Consider the following 15,646-nt stretch of genomic DNA (forward strand, 5'->3'; position numbering starts at 1 on the left):
GTGTGGTTTTATTTTCTTTAAAAAAGGATTTTAGAGATATGTAAATTAGTCTTGTAGGTGTCCAAGGGGCTATACGAACCTTCCTGGTGCCCAGCCACGCTCGCCTATGAAGGAGCCCAGCACCGTCTATGTCGTCCGAATCTCCTCCTTTCATCAACGATAGATTGCTGTAATCTCACTGTGCGCGAGCTCGCGCAAGCGCAGTTCTTTCCCTGAGGCTGATGCCAGCACAGGGAAGGAACACTAGCTCGCGCATGGCAAGAATACGGCAATCTATCGTTGATGAAAGGAGGAGATTTGGAGGACATAGGCAGTGCTGGGCTCCTTCACAGGCGGGCGTGGCTGGGCACCAGGAAGGTTCGTATAGCCCCTTGGACACCTACAAGACTAATTTACATATCTCTAAAATCCTTTTTTAAAGAAAATAAAACCACACAGCCCTATAGGACAGGTATATTGCGGACATGCTAGTGGCGATCTAGCCGTGCATGTCCGTATCTCTATAGCCCAAAACTTGGTGACAGAATCCCTTTAAATACGGATGAATTAAATTGGCTTTCATTTTTTTAAATCCTAACCCATGCAGTGCCCTCAAGTTTACTGTTCCGCATAGTGCCCCCAGTACAAACAATAGCTCCTATGATACCCTTAGTATAAGTAATGGGCACCCAGTTCCCCTGGTATATATCATTTTAACCCCTGGATGACTTTTCTATCACACTCTACCCGGATTCAACAGCTGTTAGACAGGTGCATGTCTTATAAACAGTCCCATTTATTATAATGGGGTCTGTCTGGCTGTGAAAATGGCCAAAAATATGACATATTAAAAAAACGGCCATGTAAATTAGTCCTTTAGACTTATGGTTTTAAAAATAACTGTGACGGCCATTGCTTAGAACATTACTTAGAACCTGGACATATCCCCATCTTCCCCCTCCAGTTCCCCTCATATGAGCATTTCATGCTCCGATGCCCTCCTTTGCCCTGTACTGAATCGCGCAGGACAAAGGCATTTTTTGGAGATCCGGTGACTTCACCGGCACTAATAAGTGCTACCCTAGCCCGTAAAATGGCTAGGACTGCGCTAAAGTCCACCCATCAGAGCCGGTGACGTCACTAGGAACACTGCTGGGTGGAAGCCTCCTCCTAGCAGTGTACCAATGTAAAGAAAAAAGCCCTTGCCCTGTGCGATACTGCGCAGGGCAAGGGAAAGCATTGGAGTATGAAATGCTCCAATGCTCATATGTAGGGGGCCAGAGGGGTGACAATGGGGATATGTCCGGGGTCTTCTCTGAACCCAGACAACCCCTTTAAAGGGCCTGTTCGTGCACATGTACCCTTACAAAAGTAACTCTCCACTTGAATCATCTGTCAGACCATACAAAGTACCTTTAAATCTGTAGGGACTCTGTATTCCACCATGCATGCCCACTAACAGCATATATAACTAATCTACATGATACTTAACCTCTTCCTCACTGCCTAATGTAAATTTACATATGCGGTTGAGTATTTAAAGATGGTGCCCGCTCATGAGAGCAGCGGTTGCTATAGCCGCCGGCTGCCTTTTGTTTTAAACAGCAGGCACCATGGGCTAATGTAAGTGCAATTGACAATAACATTGATCGCACACATTTAACTCCTCAGATTCTGTGGTTGCATGTGAGGTTAAAAAAACGGGTGCTTGTGCTCCCGGCGGTGCACCAGCTCCCCCTACGGAGGATCAGGGCAATCAGATGGTGTGTGCAGCAGCCTCAGTCCTCCTGAATTAGTCGTGGCTGCCGCACATACCGGTAGGTTCCTATGGAGACCATGACTGTGGCAGGGCTCCATAGGAACATAGTGAAATTCTCATAGACTCCAATGCTAATGCACTGTAGTCTATGAAAGAACCAATCCAATGATTGCTTGTTCAAGTTTACTAGATTAACTATTAAAAAGAATTAAAAAAAAAAAAATATAAAAATCAAATCACTCCCTTTCCCAAAATGAAAATAAAGCTAAATAGAAAATATAAAAAATAAACATCATGGTTATTGCTGCGTGTGAAACGCCCATAGTATTCAAATATTTTAAAAAACTTATCCCATACAGCAAATAGCGAAATAAAATTGAAAAAACTGACAAAATAGCCGATTTTACGCTTTTTAGTCGCTTGACCTTCCAAAAACAAATTGAATAAAAAGTGATCAAAAAGTTATGCACACCCCATAATGGTATTAATGAAAAGTACAGTGCTTTTATTATCTGAGCATTTATGTGTCTTAAACTCTCAATAGCTTATTAAACAGTTTTATTAAGCAAATTGTTAATCATTTATCTCCAATGTTTTCCAGGTTTATGGGGTCTTGTGAACAATGCTGGCTTTGCATTCACAGGGCCTAATGCATGGCAAACAAGAGCAGATGTTGAGAAGGTGCTGAACATAAATTTAGTTGGACTCTTTGATGTGACAGTGAACTTGTTGCCTCTCATCATAAAGGCAAGGGGGAGAATTGTCAATGTCTCCAGCTGTGGTGGAAGACTACCTGTTTTTGGGGGAGGATACTGTCCATCCAAATTTGGCGTTGAAGCTTTATCTGATAGTCTCAGGTAACCATCATGTATTTTCTTGTTTTCCAAAAGTGTAGGCAATGTATAATTAAAATATGAAATGGCAAACAGACTTTTAAAAATATAGAACAGTCAAATGGTAAGATCCCTCGAAAATATGGGAACACCAAGTCTGTGAAAACTACACTTATTTCATGTTCATAGAAGGACCACAAAGACATGTAGTTTTAGAGTGAAGAGAGAGACAGACTAACCTGTCCAGCAAACTGTGCACCCACTGCCAGACTTGGCACTAGCTACCCGTTTCAACAAAGCTGGCGACACTATATGACCCTGCCCACAATGGAATAGCTTCCCTGATAAGAGCAATCCCACTATCAGAAACCTATCTACTTAAAGGCTTTCTCCGGGAATTAAGAGAATGAAAATACTTAATTACTATTTATTATAATAAATATATTCCCAAATATGTTTCATTAGTTAGAGTGGCTAGTTTTGTCTATGGAGCAATCACTAGGAGAAATAAAATTGCCACCATCCTACCAGTACACACAGAACCTGTCCTAATCACACAGGAGGACAAGTTACTTCACAACACTGAGCTAAATAGCTGCCTCATCCTCCTGTCTGGTTCTGTGGGAATGGAAATGATGAGGAGACATGACTTACAGAGAGGAGGGTGGTGGCAATGAGCAGCAGCACTTGTATGCAGTCTACATTACCACAGCTCCATATCACCACAGTCTGTCCTGTCCATACTCTCTATACTTCATGTCTCCCCTGAACTAAATTCCCCAGAGATTCAGCTAACGTTCTTATTAGCTGTATTCAGGATTAGTGATGAGCGGCAGGGGTCATATTCGAATTCGCGATAATTTGCAAATATTTTGTAGAATATTCAGTGAATATTCACAAATTCGAATATTTGTTATATTCTACGATATTTTTTTACTCGAAAAATCGAAAAGGCAATGATCGCGTAATATGCGAATTTTCGCAATGCAAATTTTTATCGCAAATTCTTCAATTGCCGAGCAAAAACATGATTCCTCCCTGCTTGTTGCTTGTGGGCCAATGAGTCATAGCACTATATCGAATATATTAGTTTTTTCGAATATTTGTAATATTCTAAAACAAGAATATAAAGCGAATATTTGGGGAAAAAAAGAATATAGAGCAATTTAGCTAATATTGTGCTATAATCTTTATTTTCAATAGTTGACACTTTTTTCCAATCTGAACTTCAGATAAGAAAAAAATTACAACTATTAGACAAAGAAGATTATAACACTATATTAGCTAAATTGCTCTATATTTGTTTTTTTTGTTAAATATTGGCTATATTGCTATATATTCTTGAATTGGATTGCGCGTCACTCAATATCAAGCAACCATAGACAAGTTGGATTATATCAGATAAACTTTATATATCGCTCTCAAAATCATTTACAACATGTTGCATAAAACATATACATTAAAAACAATTATTTAAAATCTAGACTAAAACTCTATGGTACTGAAAATCCTTGAGAGGGGCTAGTAGTCGCAAATAGTCAGTGCTTGAGTGGCCCCAAGCATTATAGTCCAAAGGCACTTGTAACTGTTTATGCAAAAGTCATTAATACATCCACAAATTATAGCAGTAGTTAAATGCTGTACTTTGTACAGGGTACTTTACCGCTCCTATATTTGGTCCGCTTGTACACCAGGTTGTCAAGTGCAGTGCTCTATTGTGAGCCTTAAGGACCTATAGATGGAATCTATGTGTGAAGTTCCCCGCGCTCCTGGGTAGCGGTGCCGTTTGCTTTCACTGTTTGCTTTCAGGACCAGTGTGGCATCCCACGTGGTTTGCTGGGCGGTCAGGTGACTTGTAATTCCAGACGGGGTTAATTAATTAATTTATTTTATGCACTTATATAGCGCTACTATATTCCGCAGCACTTTACAGACATTAGCATCCAACTGTCCCCAATGGGGCTCACAATCTAAGGTCCCTATCAGTATGTCTTTGGAGTGTGGGAGGAAACCGGAGTACCCGGAGGAAACCCACGCAAACACGGGGAGAACATACAAACTCCATGCAGATGTTGCCCTTGGTCGGATTTGAACCCAGGACCCCAGCGCTGCAAGGCACCAGGGCTAACCACTGAGCCACCGTGCTGCCCTCACTGTCTTTACTATACGCGTTTCGGGGTAAAGGGACCCCTTCCTCCTTTCACTCTATCAGCAACAGGGAGTGCTGTGGGGCAGTGCACCTTTTCATTAGTGGAACAGGGCGTGAGCCACCAATTTCTACAACTACATGCTATATATTCTTGTTTTACAATATTAGAATATTCGAAATAACGAATATATTCGATATAGTGCTGTATATTTGTTTTTTAGAATATTCATCATTTTTCCCATTTAAATACATGATTCCTCCCTGCTTCTTGCTTGTGGGCCAATGACTCATTGGCCCACAAGCAAGAAGCAGGGAGGAATCATGTTTTTACTCGGCAATTGAAAAATTTGCGATAAAAAAAATCTAAATTACGAATATATATATATATCACTATATTCTAAATATTTTTTTTTTCGCAATAAAAATTCACAATTCGAATATTCGTGATCAACACTATCAGGATCATAATCACTGACAAGAAGAGCAAAGAGGAGGATGAGGCAGCTCTTTACCTCAGTGTTGTGAAGTAACTTGTCCTCCTGTGTGATTAGGACAGGTTTTGTGTGAACTAATAGGACAGCAGCCATTTTGTTCCCCCTGATGATTGCTCCCTCAAAGTAATATTTAAGTATTTTCATTTTCTTAAGTCCGGGAGAACCCCATTAACCTTGAGTGGTCTCTGCGGGTGGTGTGGAATCTGTTCTTGCATTCAGTAGGTGGCCTCTGGCAGCTGGAGCGGACAGGTTGAGTAGTCATACCAGCAAGGATGAAAAGAAGGATAATGGTCACAGGATAGTCCAAGATCAAACACAGTAGCAAACAAGAAAAATTCAATGAGTAGTTGCTTAAACAAACCAGGCATAAAAATACAAGAATACTTACTACAAGCAGAGCTAACAAACGCACACGAACAAGGTAGCATGTGCAATAACAGGCAAAGAACAGTTCCAGAGCAGGATTTAAATAGAGCACATATCTCACTAATTGGCTCTCCAGACAAGCCTCCTTCTGCTTCTCTGCTCCAGAACAGATGAACTCATCCGGCTACAGTCTTTCCTACCTGTTTGCCTGACTTCTGGAGCAGAGTTTGTTACAAGAGTTACATTTATTTCAATGGGGAATGTAATCTGCACATGAATCTACAACACAATCTTCACAGAGTGACATGTGAGTCACAAGTGAGAGGAGTATCCCTTTATATAAACTTTACTATGCCATTCTGGGCATATGTAAAAATAAAAATTATTGGCTTCACAATCCCTTTAATAGAAAATAATGCCTCATGTGTCAAGTAAAATGATGGAATGCTGTTTATAACTTAGTTGCACTAGAATGAATGGAACGGTAACTTCTTTAACCATATACTTTATGTATCAGTGCAATTAAGCCCTAATTTGCATACAGAATAAAACTATGCCATACAATATTGCTTTTATCAGTAGGATCATCTATAAAACACAATATAACTGATTAAATGGGGTTGATGTTGCTGACATGCCCTCTTTAAGACAATTGTATCCGCAGAGCTCCTTAATGTCCTACTTACTGCTATTGGTAATTACCATATTTTTTTGTTTTTTCAAGACACACCTGATGATAACACATGTCTAGGTTTTAGAGGAGGAAAATAAGAAAAAAAAATGTAAATAAAAAGATTTGGTAAAATATGTAATAAGATAACATAATAATATTTCACAATGTTATGGGGCATCTTCAGCTGATACACTTATAGGGGTTTTTGTTGCTGACACACTGTTATGGGGGGATCTGTGAATGGCACACTGTTATGTGGGATCTGCTGCTGATACACGTATGGGGGGGATGTGCTGATGACACAATGTTTTGGGGGAACTACTGCTTATACCACACATCCTCAAACTGCAGCCGTCCAGCTGTTGCAAAACTACAACTCCCAGCATGCCCGAACAGCCCGCAGGTATCAGCTTACAGCAGGGCATTGTGGGAGTTGTAGTTTTACAACAGCTGTAGGGCCGCAGTTTGGGGATGCGTGGCTTTTACACTTATGTGGGAATCCATAATACATTGTAATGGGGAAATCTTCTGCTGACACACTGTTATGGAGGCATCTGTGGTCAACACACTGTTATGGGGATCTATGGATAACACAATGTAATGGGGATCTGCTGCTGACACACTGATGTGGGGGTCTGCTGCTGATGCACTGTTAAGGGGGGGATCTGCAGATTAAATATTGTTATGGGGGATCTGTGGATGATGTACTATTATAGGGGGATCTGCTGCTAACACACTGTTATGGGGGGATCTTCGGGTGACGCTGTCACCGCCAGCTCTGTGAGAAGATCTGGCAGACATTCTTCTCTACCTGTTGTGTGATGTTATTTGTTTTGGTTTCAATTTCTATCTCCTTTCCTTCTCCCAGCTGTCACCTATTTGCACTGATTGTCTCCCTTTATATTCCCTCCCATACTGCCTCACTTTGCGGTTTATACTTCTTCCTGGATTGTGTTCACTGCTGGATGCTGCTTCTCCTGATTCCTCAGAGAAGTCTGTTTCCTCTATTTGTGTTTTCCTGCTGGCTTGATTGTAGGTGACCCTGACTCCGTCCGTATTAAGTGCAGGGAGCCGGTGGTCGTGTCCCCTCACTATTGTAGGGTTTTCAGGTGTCACATAGTATTAGGCACGAGGACATGCAACTGTCTACCATTAACCCCTTAAGAACACAGCCTTATTTCACCTTAGGACCAGGCCATTTTTTGACTAGTGTCACTTTAAGTGCTGATAACTTTAAAACGCTTTGACTTATCCAGGCCATTCTGAGATTGTTTTTTCGTCACATATTGTACTTCATGACACTGGTAAAATGAAGTCCAAAAAATATTTTTTTTGCACAAAAAATACCTAATTTAACAAAAATTTTGAAAAATGTGCAAATTTCTAAGTTTCAGTTTCTCTACTTCTGTAATACATAGTAATACCCCCAAAAATTGTGATGACTTTACATTCCCCATATGTCTATTTCATGTTTGAATTATTTTGGGAATGATATTTTATTTTTTGGGGATGTTATAAGGCTTAGAAGTTTAGAAGCAAATCTTGAAATTTTTCTGAAATGCACAAAAACTAAATTTTTAGGGACAAGTTCAGGTCTGAATAGATTTTGCGAGGCTTACATAATAGAAACCACCCAAAAATGACCCCATCTAAGAAACTACACCCCTCAAGGTATTCAAAACTGATTTTACATACGTTGTTAACCCTTTAGGTGTTGCGCAAGAGTTATTGGCAAATGGGGATGAAATTTGAGAATTCAAATTTTTTGTCTAATTTTTCATTTTAACCCATTTTTCCACTAACAAAGCAAGGGTTAACGGCCAAACAAGACTGTATCTTTATTGCCCTGACTCTGCCGTTTACAGAAACACCCAATATGTGGCCGTAAACTACTGTACGGCCACACAGCGGGGCGTAGAGTGAAAGGTGCGCCGTTTGGTTTTTGGAAGGCTGATTTTTATGGACTGGTTTATTTACACCATGTCCCATTTGAAGCCCCCTGATGCACCCCTAGAGTAGAAACTCCCTAAAAGTGACCCCATCTAAGAAACTATACCCCTCAAGGTGTTCAAAACTGATTTTACATATGTCGTTAATAGAGTTGAGCGAACACCTGGATGTTCGGGTTCGAGAAGTTCGGCCGAACATCCCGGAAATGTTCGGGTTCGGGATCCGAACCCGATCCGAACTTCGTCCCGAACCCGAACCCCATTGAAGTCAATGGGGACCCGAACTTTTCGGCACTAAAAAGGCTGTAAAACAGCCCAGGAAAGAGCTAGAGGGCTGCAAAAGGCAGCAACATGTAGGTAAATCCCCTGCAAACAAATGTGGATAGGGAAATGAATTAAAATAAAAATTAAATAAATAAAAATTAACCAAAATCAATTGGAGAGAGGTTCCATAGCAGAGAATCTGGCTTCCCGTCACCCACCACTGGAACAGTCCATTCTCAGATATTTAGGCCCCGGCACCCAGGCAGAGGAGAGAGGTCCCGTAACAGAGAATCTGTCTTCATGTCAGCAGAGAATTAGTCTGCATGTCATAGCAGAGAATGAGGCTTCACGTCAGCCACCACTGCAACAGTCCATTGGCATATATTTAGGCCCAGCACCCAGGCAGAGGAGGGAGGTCCCGTAACAGAGAATCTGTCTTCATGTCAGCAGAGAATTAGTCTGCATGTCATAGCAGAGAATGAGGCTTCACGTCAGCCACCACTGCAACAGTCCATTGGCATATATTTAGGCCCAGCACACACACAGGCAGAGGAGAGAGGTCCCGTAACAGAGAATCTGGCTTCATGTCAGCAGAGAATCAGTCTGCATGTCATAGCAGAGAATGAGGCTTCACGTCAGCCACCACTGCAACAGTCCATTGGCATATATTTAGGCCCAGCACACACACAGGCAGAGGAGAGAGGTCCCGTAACAGAGAATCTGGCTTCATGTCAGCAGAGAATCAGTCTGCATGTCATAGCAGAGAATGAGGCTTCACGTCAGCCACCACTGCAACAGTCCATTGGCATATATTTAGGCCCAGCACCCAGGCAGAGGAGGGAGGTCCCGTAACAGAGAATCTGTCTTCATGTCAGCAGAGAATTAGTCTGCATGTCATAGCAGAGAATGAGGCTTCACGTCAGCCACCACTGCAACAGTCCATTGGCATATATTTAGGCCCAGCACACACACAGGCAGAGGAGAGAGGTCCCGTAACAGAGAATCTGGCTTCATGTCAGCAGAGAATCAGTCTGCATGTCATAGCAGAGAATGAGGCTTCACGTCAGCCACCACTGCAACAGTCCATTGGCATATATTTAGGCCCAGCACACACACAGGCAGAGGAGAGAGGTCCCGTAACAGAGAATCTGGCTTCATGTCAGCAGAGAATCAGTCTTCATATCATAGCAGAGAATCAGGCTTCACGTCACCCACCACTGTAAGAGTCAATTTTCATAAATTTAGGCCCAGAACCCAGGCAGAGGAGAAAGGTCCCGTAACAGACAATCTGGCTTCATGTCAGCAGAGAATCAGTCTTCATATCATAGCAGAGAATCAGGCTTCACGTCACCCACCACTGCAACAGTCCATTGGCATATATTTAGGCCCAGCACACACACAGGCAGAGGAGAGAGGTCCCGTAACAGAGAATCTGGCTTCATGTCAGCAGAGAATCAGTCTGCATGTCATAGCAGAGAATGAGGCTTCACGTCAGCCACCACTGCAACAGTCCATTGGCATATATTTAGGCCCAGCACCCAGGCAGAGGAGGGAGGTCCCGTAACAGAGAATCTGTCTTCATGTCAGCAGAGAATTAGTCTGCATGTCATAGCAGAGAATGAGGCTTCACGTCAGCCACCACTGCAACAGTCCATTGGCATATATTTAGGCCCAGCACCCAGGCAGAGGAGGGAGGTCCCGTAACAGAGAATCTGTCTTCATGTCAGCAGAGAATTAGTCTGCATGTCATAGCAGAGAATGAGGCTTCACGTCAGCCACCACTGGAACAGTCCATTCTCAGATATTTAGGCCCCGGCACCCAGGCAGAGGAGAGAGGTCCCGTAACAGAGAATCTGTCTTCATGTCAGCAGAGAATTAGTCTGCATGTCATAGCAGAGAATGAGGCTTCACGTCAGCCACCACTGCAACAGTCCATTGGCATATATTTAGGCCCAGCACCCAGGCAGAGGAGAGAGGTCCCGTAACAGACAATCTGGCTTCATGTCAGCAGAGAATCAGTCTGCATGTCATAGCAGAGAATCAGGCTTCACGTCACCCACCACTGCAACAGTCCATTGTCATAAATTTAGGCCCAGCACTAGTGTTGAGCGGCATGTCCCATATTCGAATTCGCGAAATTTTGTGAATATTCGAAAGAATATTCGTAAAATATTCGCGATTATTCAAATTCGTTATTATTTCGCATATGCGATAATTCGAATTATCGCATAATACATATGCTATGCAAAATTCACATGTGCGCTAATGAAATCGCCTTACGAAGATTCGCAACTCAATTCAATCACTAATGTATGAATGCAATGCCCTTTGCCTCTGTTCTGGGACAAGTGTAGATATTCGCATGTGCGCTAATAAAATCGCCTTACGAAGATTCGCACCTCAATCACTTTCTAGGGAATGTGAGACTTTTGGGAATCAATCGAGATACAGTGGGGGGTGATGACAGTAGTTGACAGAGTACAGATCAATGTAATCTGTAAGGTGGAAAGTAAAATAAAAAATACGAATATTCGTAAATCGACTTTTACGAAGTTCTACGTATTCGCGAATATGGTGCTATACTATATGAATGCACAGGCCTTTGCCTCTCTGTTCTGGGGACAAGTGTAGATATTTGCATTTGCGTTAATAAAATCGCCTTACGAAGATTCGCAGCTCAATTCAATCACTAATGTATGAATGCAAAGCCCTTTGCCTCTGTTCTGGGACAAGTGTAGATATTCGCATGTGCGCTAATAAAATCGCCTTACGAAGATTCGCAACTCAATTCACTAATGTATGAATGCAAAGCCCTTTGCCTCTGTTCTGGGACGTGCCGATATTCGCATGTGCGCTAATAAAATCGCCTTACGAAGATTCGCGCCTCAATCACTTTCTAGGCAATGTGAGTAAGATCTGAGCTGTTGGACCTTTGGGAAACAATCAATTATATGTGTACTGTAATTTTGTGGGGGGGGGGGGGGAAACAAAAAACGAATATTCGTTTTTACGAATATATAGCACTATATTCGAAATATTCGCGAAATCGCGAAGTTGCGATATTCGCGAAAAAAATTTGCTTTTCGAATATTCGCGCTCAACACTACCCAGCACCCAGGCAGAGGAGAGAGGTCCCGTAACAGAGAATCTGGCTTCATGTCAGCAGAGAATCAGTCTTCATATCATAGCAGAGAATCAGGCTTCACGTCACCCACCACTGTAAGAGTCAATTTTCATAAATTTAGGCCCAGAACCCAGGCAGAGGAGAAAGGTCCCGTAACAGACAATCTGGCTTCATGTCAGCAGAGAATCAGTCTTCATATCATAGCAGAGAATCAGGCTTCACGTCACCCACCACTGCAACAGTCAATTGTCATAAATTTAGGCCCAGCACCCAGGCAGAGGAGAGAGCTCCCGTAACAGAGGATCTGGCTTCATGTCAGCAGAGAATCAGTCTGCATGTCATAGCAGAGAATGAGGCTTCACGTCACCCACCACTGCAACAGTCCATTGGCATATATTTAGGCCTAGCACACAGGCAGAGCAGAGAGGTCCCGTAACAGACAATCTGGCTTCATGTCAGCAGAGAATCAGTCTGCATGTCATAGCAGAGAATGAGGCTTCACGTCACCCACCACTGCAACAGTCCATTGGCATATATTTAGGCCTAGCACACAGGCAGAGCAGAGAGGTCCCGTAACAGACAATCTGGCTTCATGTCAGCAGAGAATCAGTCTGCATGTCATAGCAGAGAATGAGGCTTCACGTCACCCACCACTGCAACAGTCCATTGGCATATATTTAGGCCTAGCACACAGGCAGAGCAGAGAGGTCCCGTAACAGACAATCTGGCTTCATGTCAGCAGAGAATCAGTCTGCATGTCATAGCAGAGAATGAGGCTTCACGTCACCCACCACTGCAACAGTCCATTGGCATATATTTAGGCCTAGCACACAGGCAGAGCAGAGAGGTCCCGTAACAGACAATCTGGCTTCATGTCAGCAGAGAATCAGTCTGCATGTCATAGCAGAGAATGAGGCTTCACGTCACCCACCACTGCAACAGTCCATTGGCATATATTTAGGCCTAGCACACAGGCAGAGCAGAGAGGTCCCGTAACAGACAATCTGGCTTCATGACAGCAGAGAATCAGTCTGCATGTCATAGCAGAGAATGAGGCTTCACGTCAGCCACCACTGCAACAGTCCATTGGCATATATTTAGGCCTAGCACACAGGCAGAGCAGAGAGGTCCCGTAACAGACAATCTGGCTTCATGACAGCAGAGAATCAGTCTGCATGTCATAGCAGAGAATCAGGCTTCACGTCAGCCACCACTGCAACAGTCCATTGTCATAAATTTAGGCCCAGCACCCAGGCAGAGGAGAGAGGTCCCGTAACAGAGAATCTGGCTTCATGTCAGCAGAGAATCAGTCTTCATATCATAGCAGAGAATCAGGCTTCACGTCACCCACCACTGTAAGAGTCAATTTTCATAAATTTAGGCCCAGAACCCAGGCAGAGGAGAAAGGTCCCGTAACAGACAATCTGGCTTCATGTCAGCAGAGAATCAGTCTTCATATCATAGCAGAGAATCAGGCTTCACGTCACCCACCACTGCAACAGTCCATTGGCATATATTTAGGCCTAGCACACAGGCAGAGGAGAGGTTCATTCAACTTTGGGTAGCCTCGCAATATAATGGTAAAATGAAAATAAAAATAGGATTGAATGAGGAAGTGCCCTGGAGTCCAATAATATATGGTTATGGGGAGGTAGTTAATGTCTAATCTGGACAAGGGACGGACAGGTCCTGTGGGATCCATGCCTGGTTCATTTTTATGAACGTCAGCTTGTCCACATTGGCTGTAGACAGGCGGCTGCGTTTGTCTGTAATGACGCCCCCTGCCGTGCTGAATACACGTTCAGACAAAACGCTGGCTGCCGGGCAGGCCAGCACCTCCAAGGCATAAAAGGCTAGCTCTGGCCACGTGGACAATTTAGAGACCCAGAAGTTGAATGGGGCCGAACCATCAGTCAGTACGTGGAGGGGTGTGCACACGTACTGTTCCACCATGTTAGTGAAATGTTGCCTCCTGCTAACACGTTGCGTATCAGGTGGTGGTGCAGTTAGCTGTGGCGTGTTGACAAAAGTTTTCCACATCTCTGCCATGCTAACCCTGCCCTCAGAGGAGCTGGCCGTGACACAGCTGCCTTGGCGACCTCTTGCTCCTCCTCTGCCTTGGCCTTGGGCTTCCACTTGTTCCCCTGTGACATTTGGGAATGCTCTCAGTAGCGTGTCTACCAACGTGCGCTTGTACTCGCGCATCTTCCTATCACGCTCCAGTGCAGGAAGTAAGGTGGGCACATTGTCTTTGTAGCGTGGATCCAGCAGGGTGGCAACCCAGTAGTCCGCACAGGTTAAAATGTGGGCAACTCTGCTGTCGTTGCGCAGGCACTGCAGCATGTAGTCGCTCATGTGTGCCAGGCTGCCCAGGGATAAGGACAAGCTGTCCTCTGTGGGAGGCGTATCGTCATCGTCCTGCCTTTCCCCCCAGCCACGCACCAGTGATGGACCCGAGCTGCGTTGGGTGCCACCCCGCTGTGACCATGCTTCATCCTCATCCTCCTCCACCTCCTCCTCATCCTCGTCCTCCTCGTCCTCCAGTAGTGGGCCCTGGCTGGCCACATTTGTACCTGGCCTCTGCTGTTGCCAAAAACCTCCCTCTGAGTCACTTCGAAGAGACTGGCCTGAAAGTGCTAAAAATGACCCCTCTTCCTCCTCCTCCTCCTCCTCCTCCTGGGCCACCTCCTCTTCCATCATCGCCCTAAGTGTTTTCTCAAGGAGACATAGAAGTGGTATTGTAACGCTGATAACGGTGTCATCGCCACTGGCCATGTTGGTGGAGTACTCGAAACAGCGCAACAGGGCACACAGGTCTCGCATGGAGGCCCAGTCATTGGTGGTGAAGTGGTGCTGTTCTGTAGTGCGACTGACCCGTGCGTGCTGCAGCTGAAACTCCACTATGGCCTGCTGCTGCTCGCACAGTCTGTCCAGCATGTGCAAGGTGGAGTTCCACCTGGTGGGCACGTCGCATATGAGGCGGTGAGCGGGAAGGCCGAAGTTACGCTGTAGCGCAGACAGGCGAGCAGCAGCAGGATGTGAACGCCGGAAGCGCGAACAGACGGCCCGCACTTTATGCAGCAGCTCTGACATGTCGGGGTAGTTGTGAATGAACTTCTGCACCACCAAATTCAGCACATGCGCCAAGCAAGGGATGTGCGTCAAATTGGCTAGTCCCAGAGCTGCAACGAGATTTCGCCCATTATCACACACCACCAGGCCGGGCTTGAGGCTCACCGGCAGCAACCACTCGTCGGTCTGTTGTTCTATACCCCGCCACAACTCCTGTGCGGTGTGGGGCCTGTCCCCCAAACATATGAGTTTCAGAATGGCCTGCTGACGTTTACCCCGGGCTGTGCTGAAGTTGGTGGTGAAGGTGTGTGGCTGACTGGATGAGCAGGTGGAAGAAGAGGAGGAGGAAGCCGAGAAGGAGGAGGTGGCAACAGGAGGCAAAGAATGTTGCCCTGCGATCCTTGGCGGCGGAAGGACGTGCGCCAAACAGCTCTCCGCCTGGGGCCCAGCTGCCACTACATTTACCCAGTGTGCAGTTAGGGAGATATAGCGTCCCTGGCCGTGCTTACTGGTCCACGTATCTGTGGTTAGGTGGACCTTGCTACAGATGGCGTTGCGCAGTGCACACTTGATTTTATCGGATACTTGGTTGTGCAGGGAAGGCACGGCTCTCTTGGAGAAGTAGTGCCGGCTGGGAACAACATACTGTGGGACAGCAAGCGACATGAGCTGTTTGAAGCTGTCTGTGTCCACCAGCCTAAATGACAGCATTTCATAGGCCAGTAGTTTAGAAATGCTGGCATTCAGGGCCAGGGATCGAGGGTGGCTAGGTGGGAATTTACGCTTTCTATCAAATGTTTGTGAGATGGAGAGCTGAACGCTGGCGTGTGACATGGTTGAGACGCTTGGTGACGGAGGTGGTGGTGGTGGTGTTGGTGGTACATCCCCTGTTTGCTGGGCGGCAGGTGCCAACGTTCCTCCAGAGGCGGAGGAAGAGGCCGAGGCGGCAGCAGCAGAATAGGCCGAGGCGGCAGCAGCAGAAGA

At 45.0% G+C, this 15,646-nt stretch overlaps 1 protein-coding gene across 1 annotated transcript in view; it reads left to right on the forward strand.

The window, feature by feature from the left end:
* The window catches only part of LOC122931240 (retinol dehydrogenase 7-like), a 63,613-nt gene that overhangs the window by 26,632 nt on the left and 21,335 nt on the right, over positions 1–15,646 (forward strand). Inside the window, exon 3 of the mRNA XM_044285286.1 lies at positions 2,340–2,595. Coding sequence (XP_044141221.1) covers positions 2,340–2,595 — 256 coding nt within the window. The remainder of the gene's footprint in view (positions 1–2,339; positions 2,596–15,646) is intronic.

Source organism: Bufo gargarizans, chromosome 3 (assembly GCF_014858855.1).
Source record: "Bufo gargarizans isolate SCDJY-AF-19 chromosome 3, ASM1485885v1, whole genome shotgun sequence".
In the NCBI taxonomy this organism is placed as follows: Eukaryota; Metazoa; Chordata; class Amphibia; order Anura; family Bufonidae; genus Bufo; species Bufo gargarizans.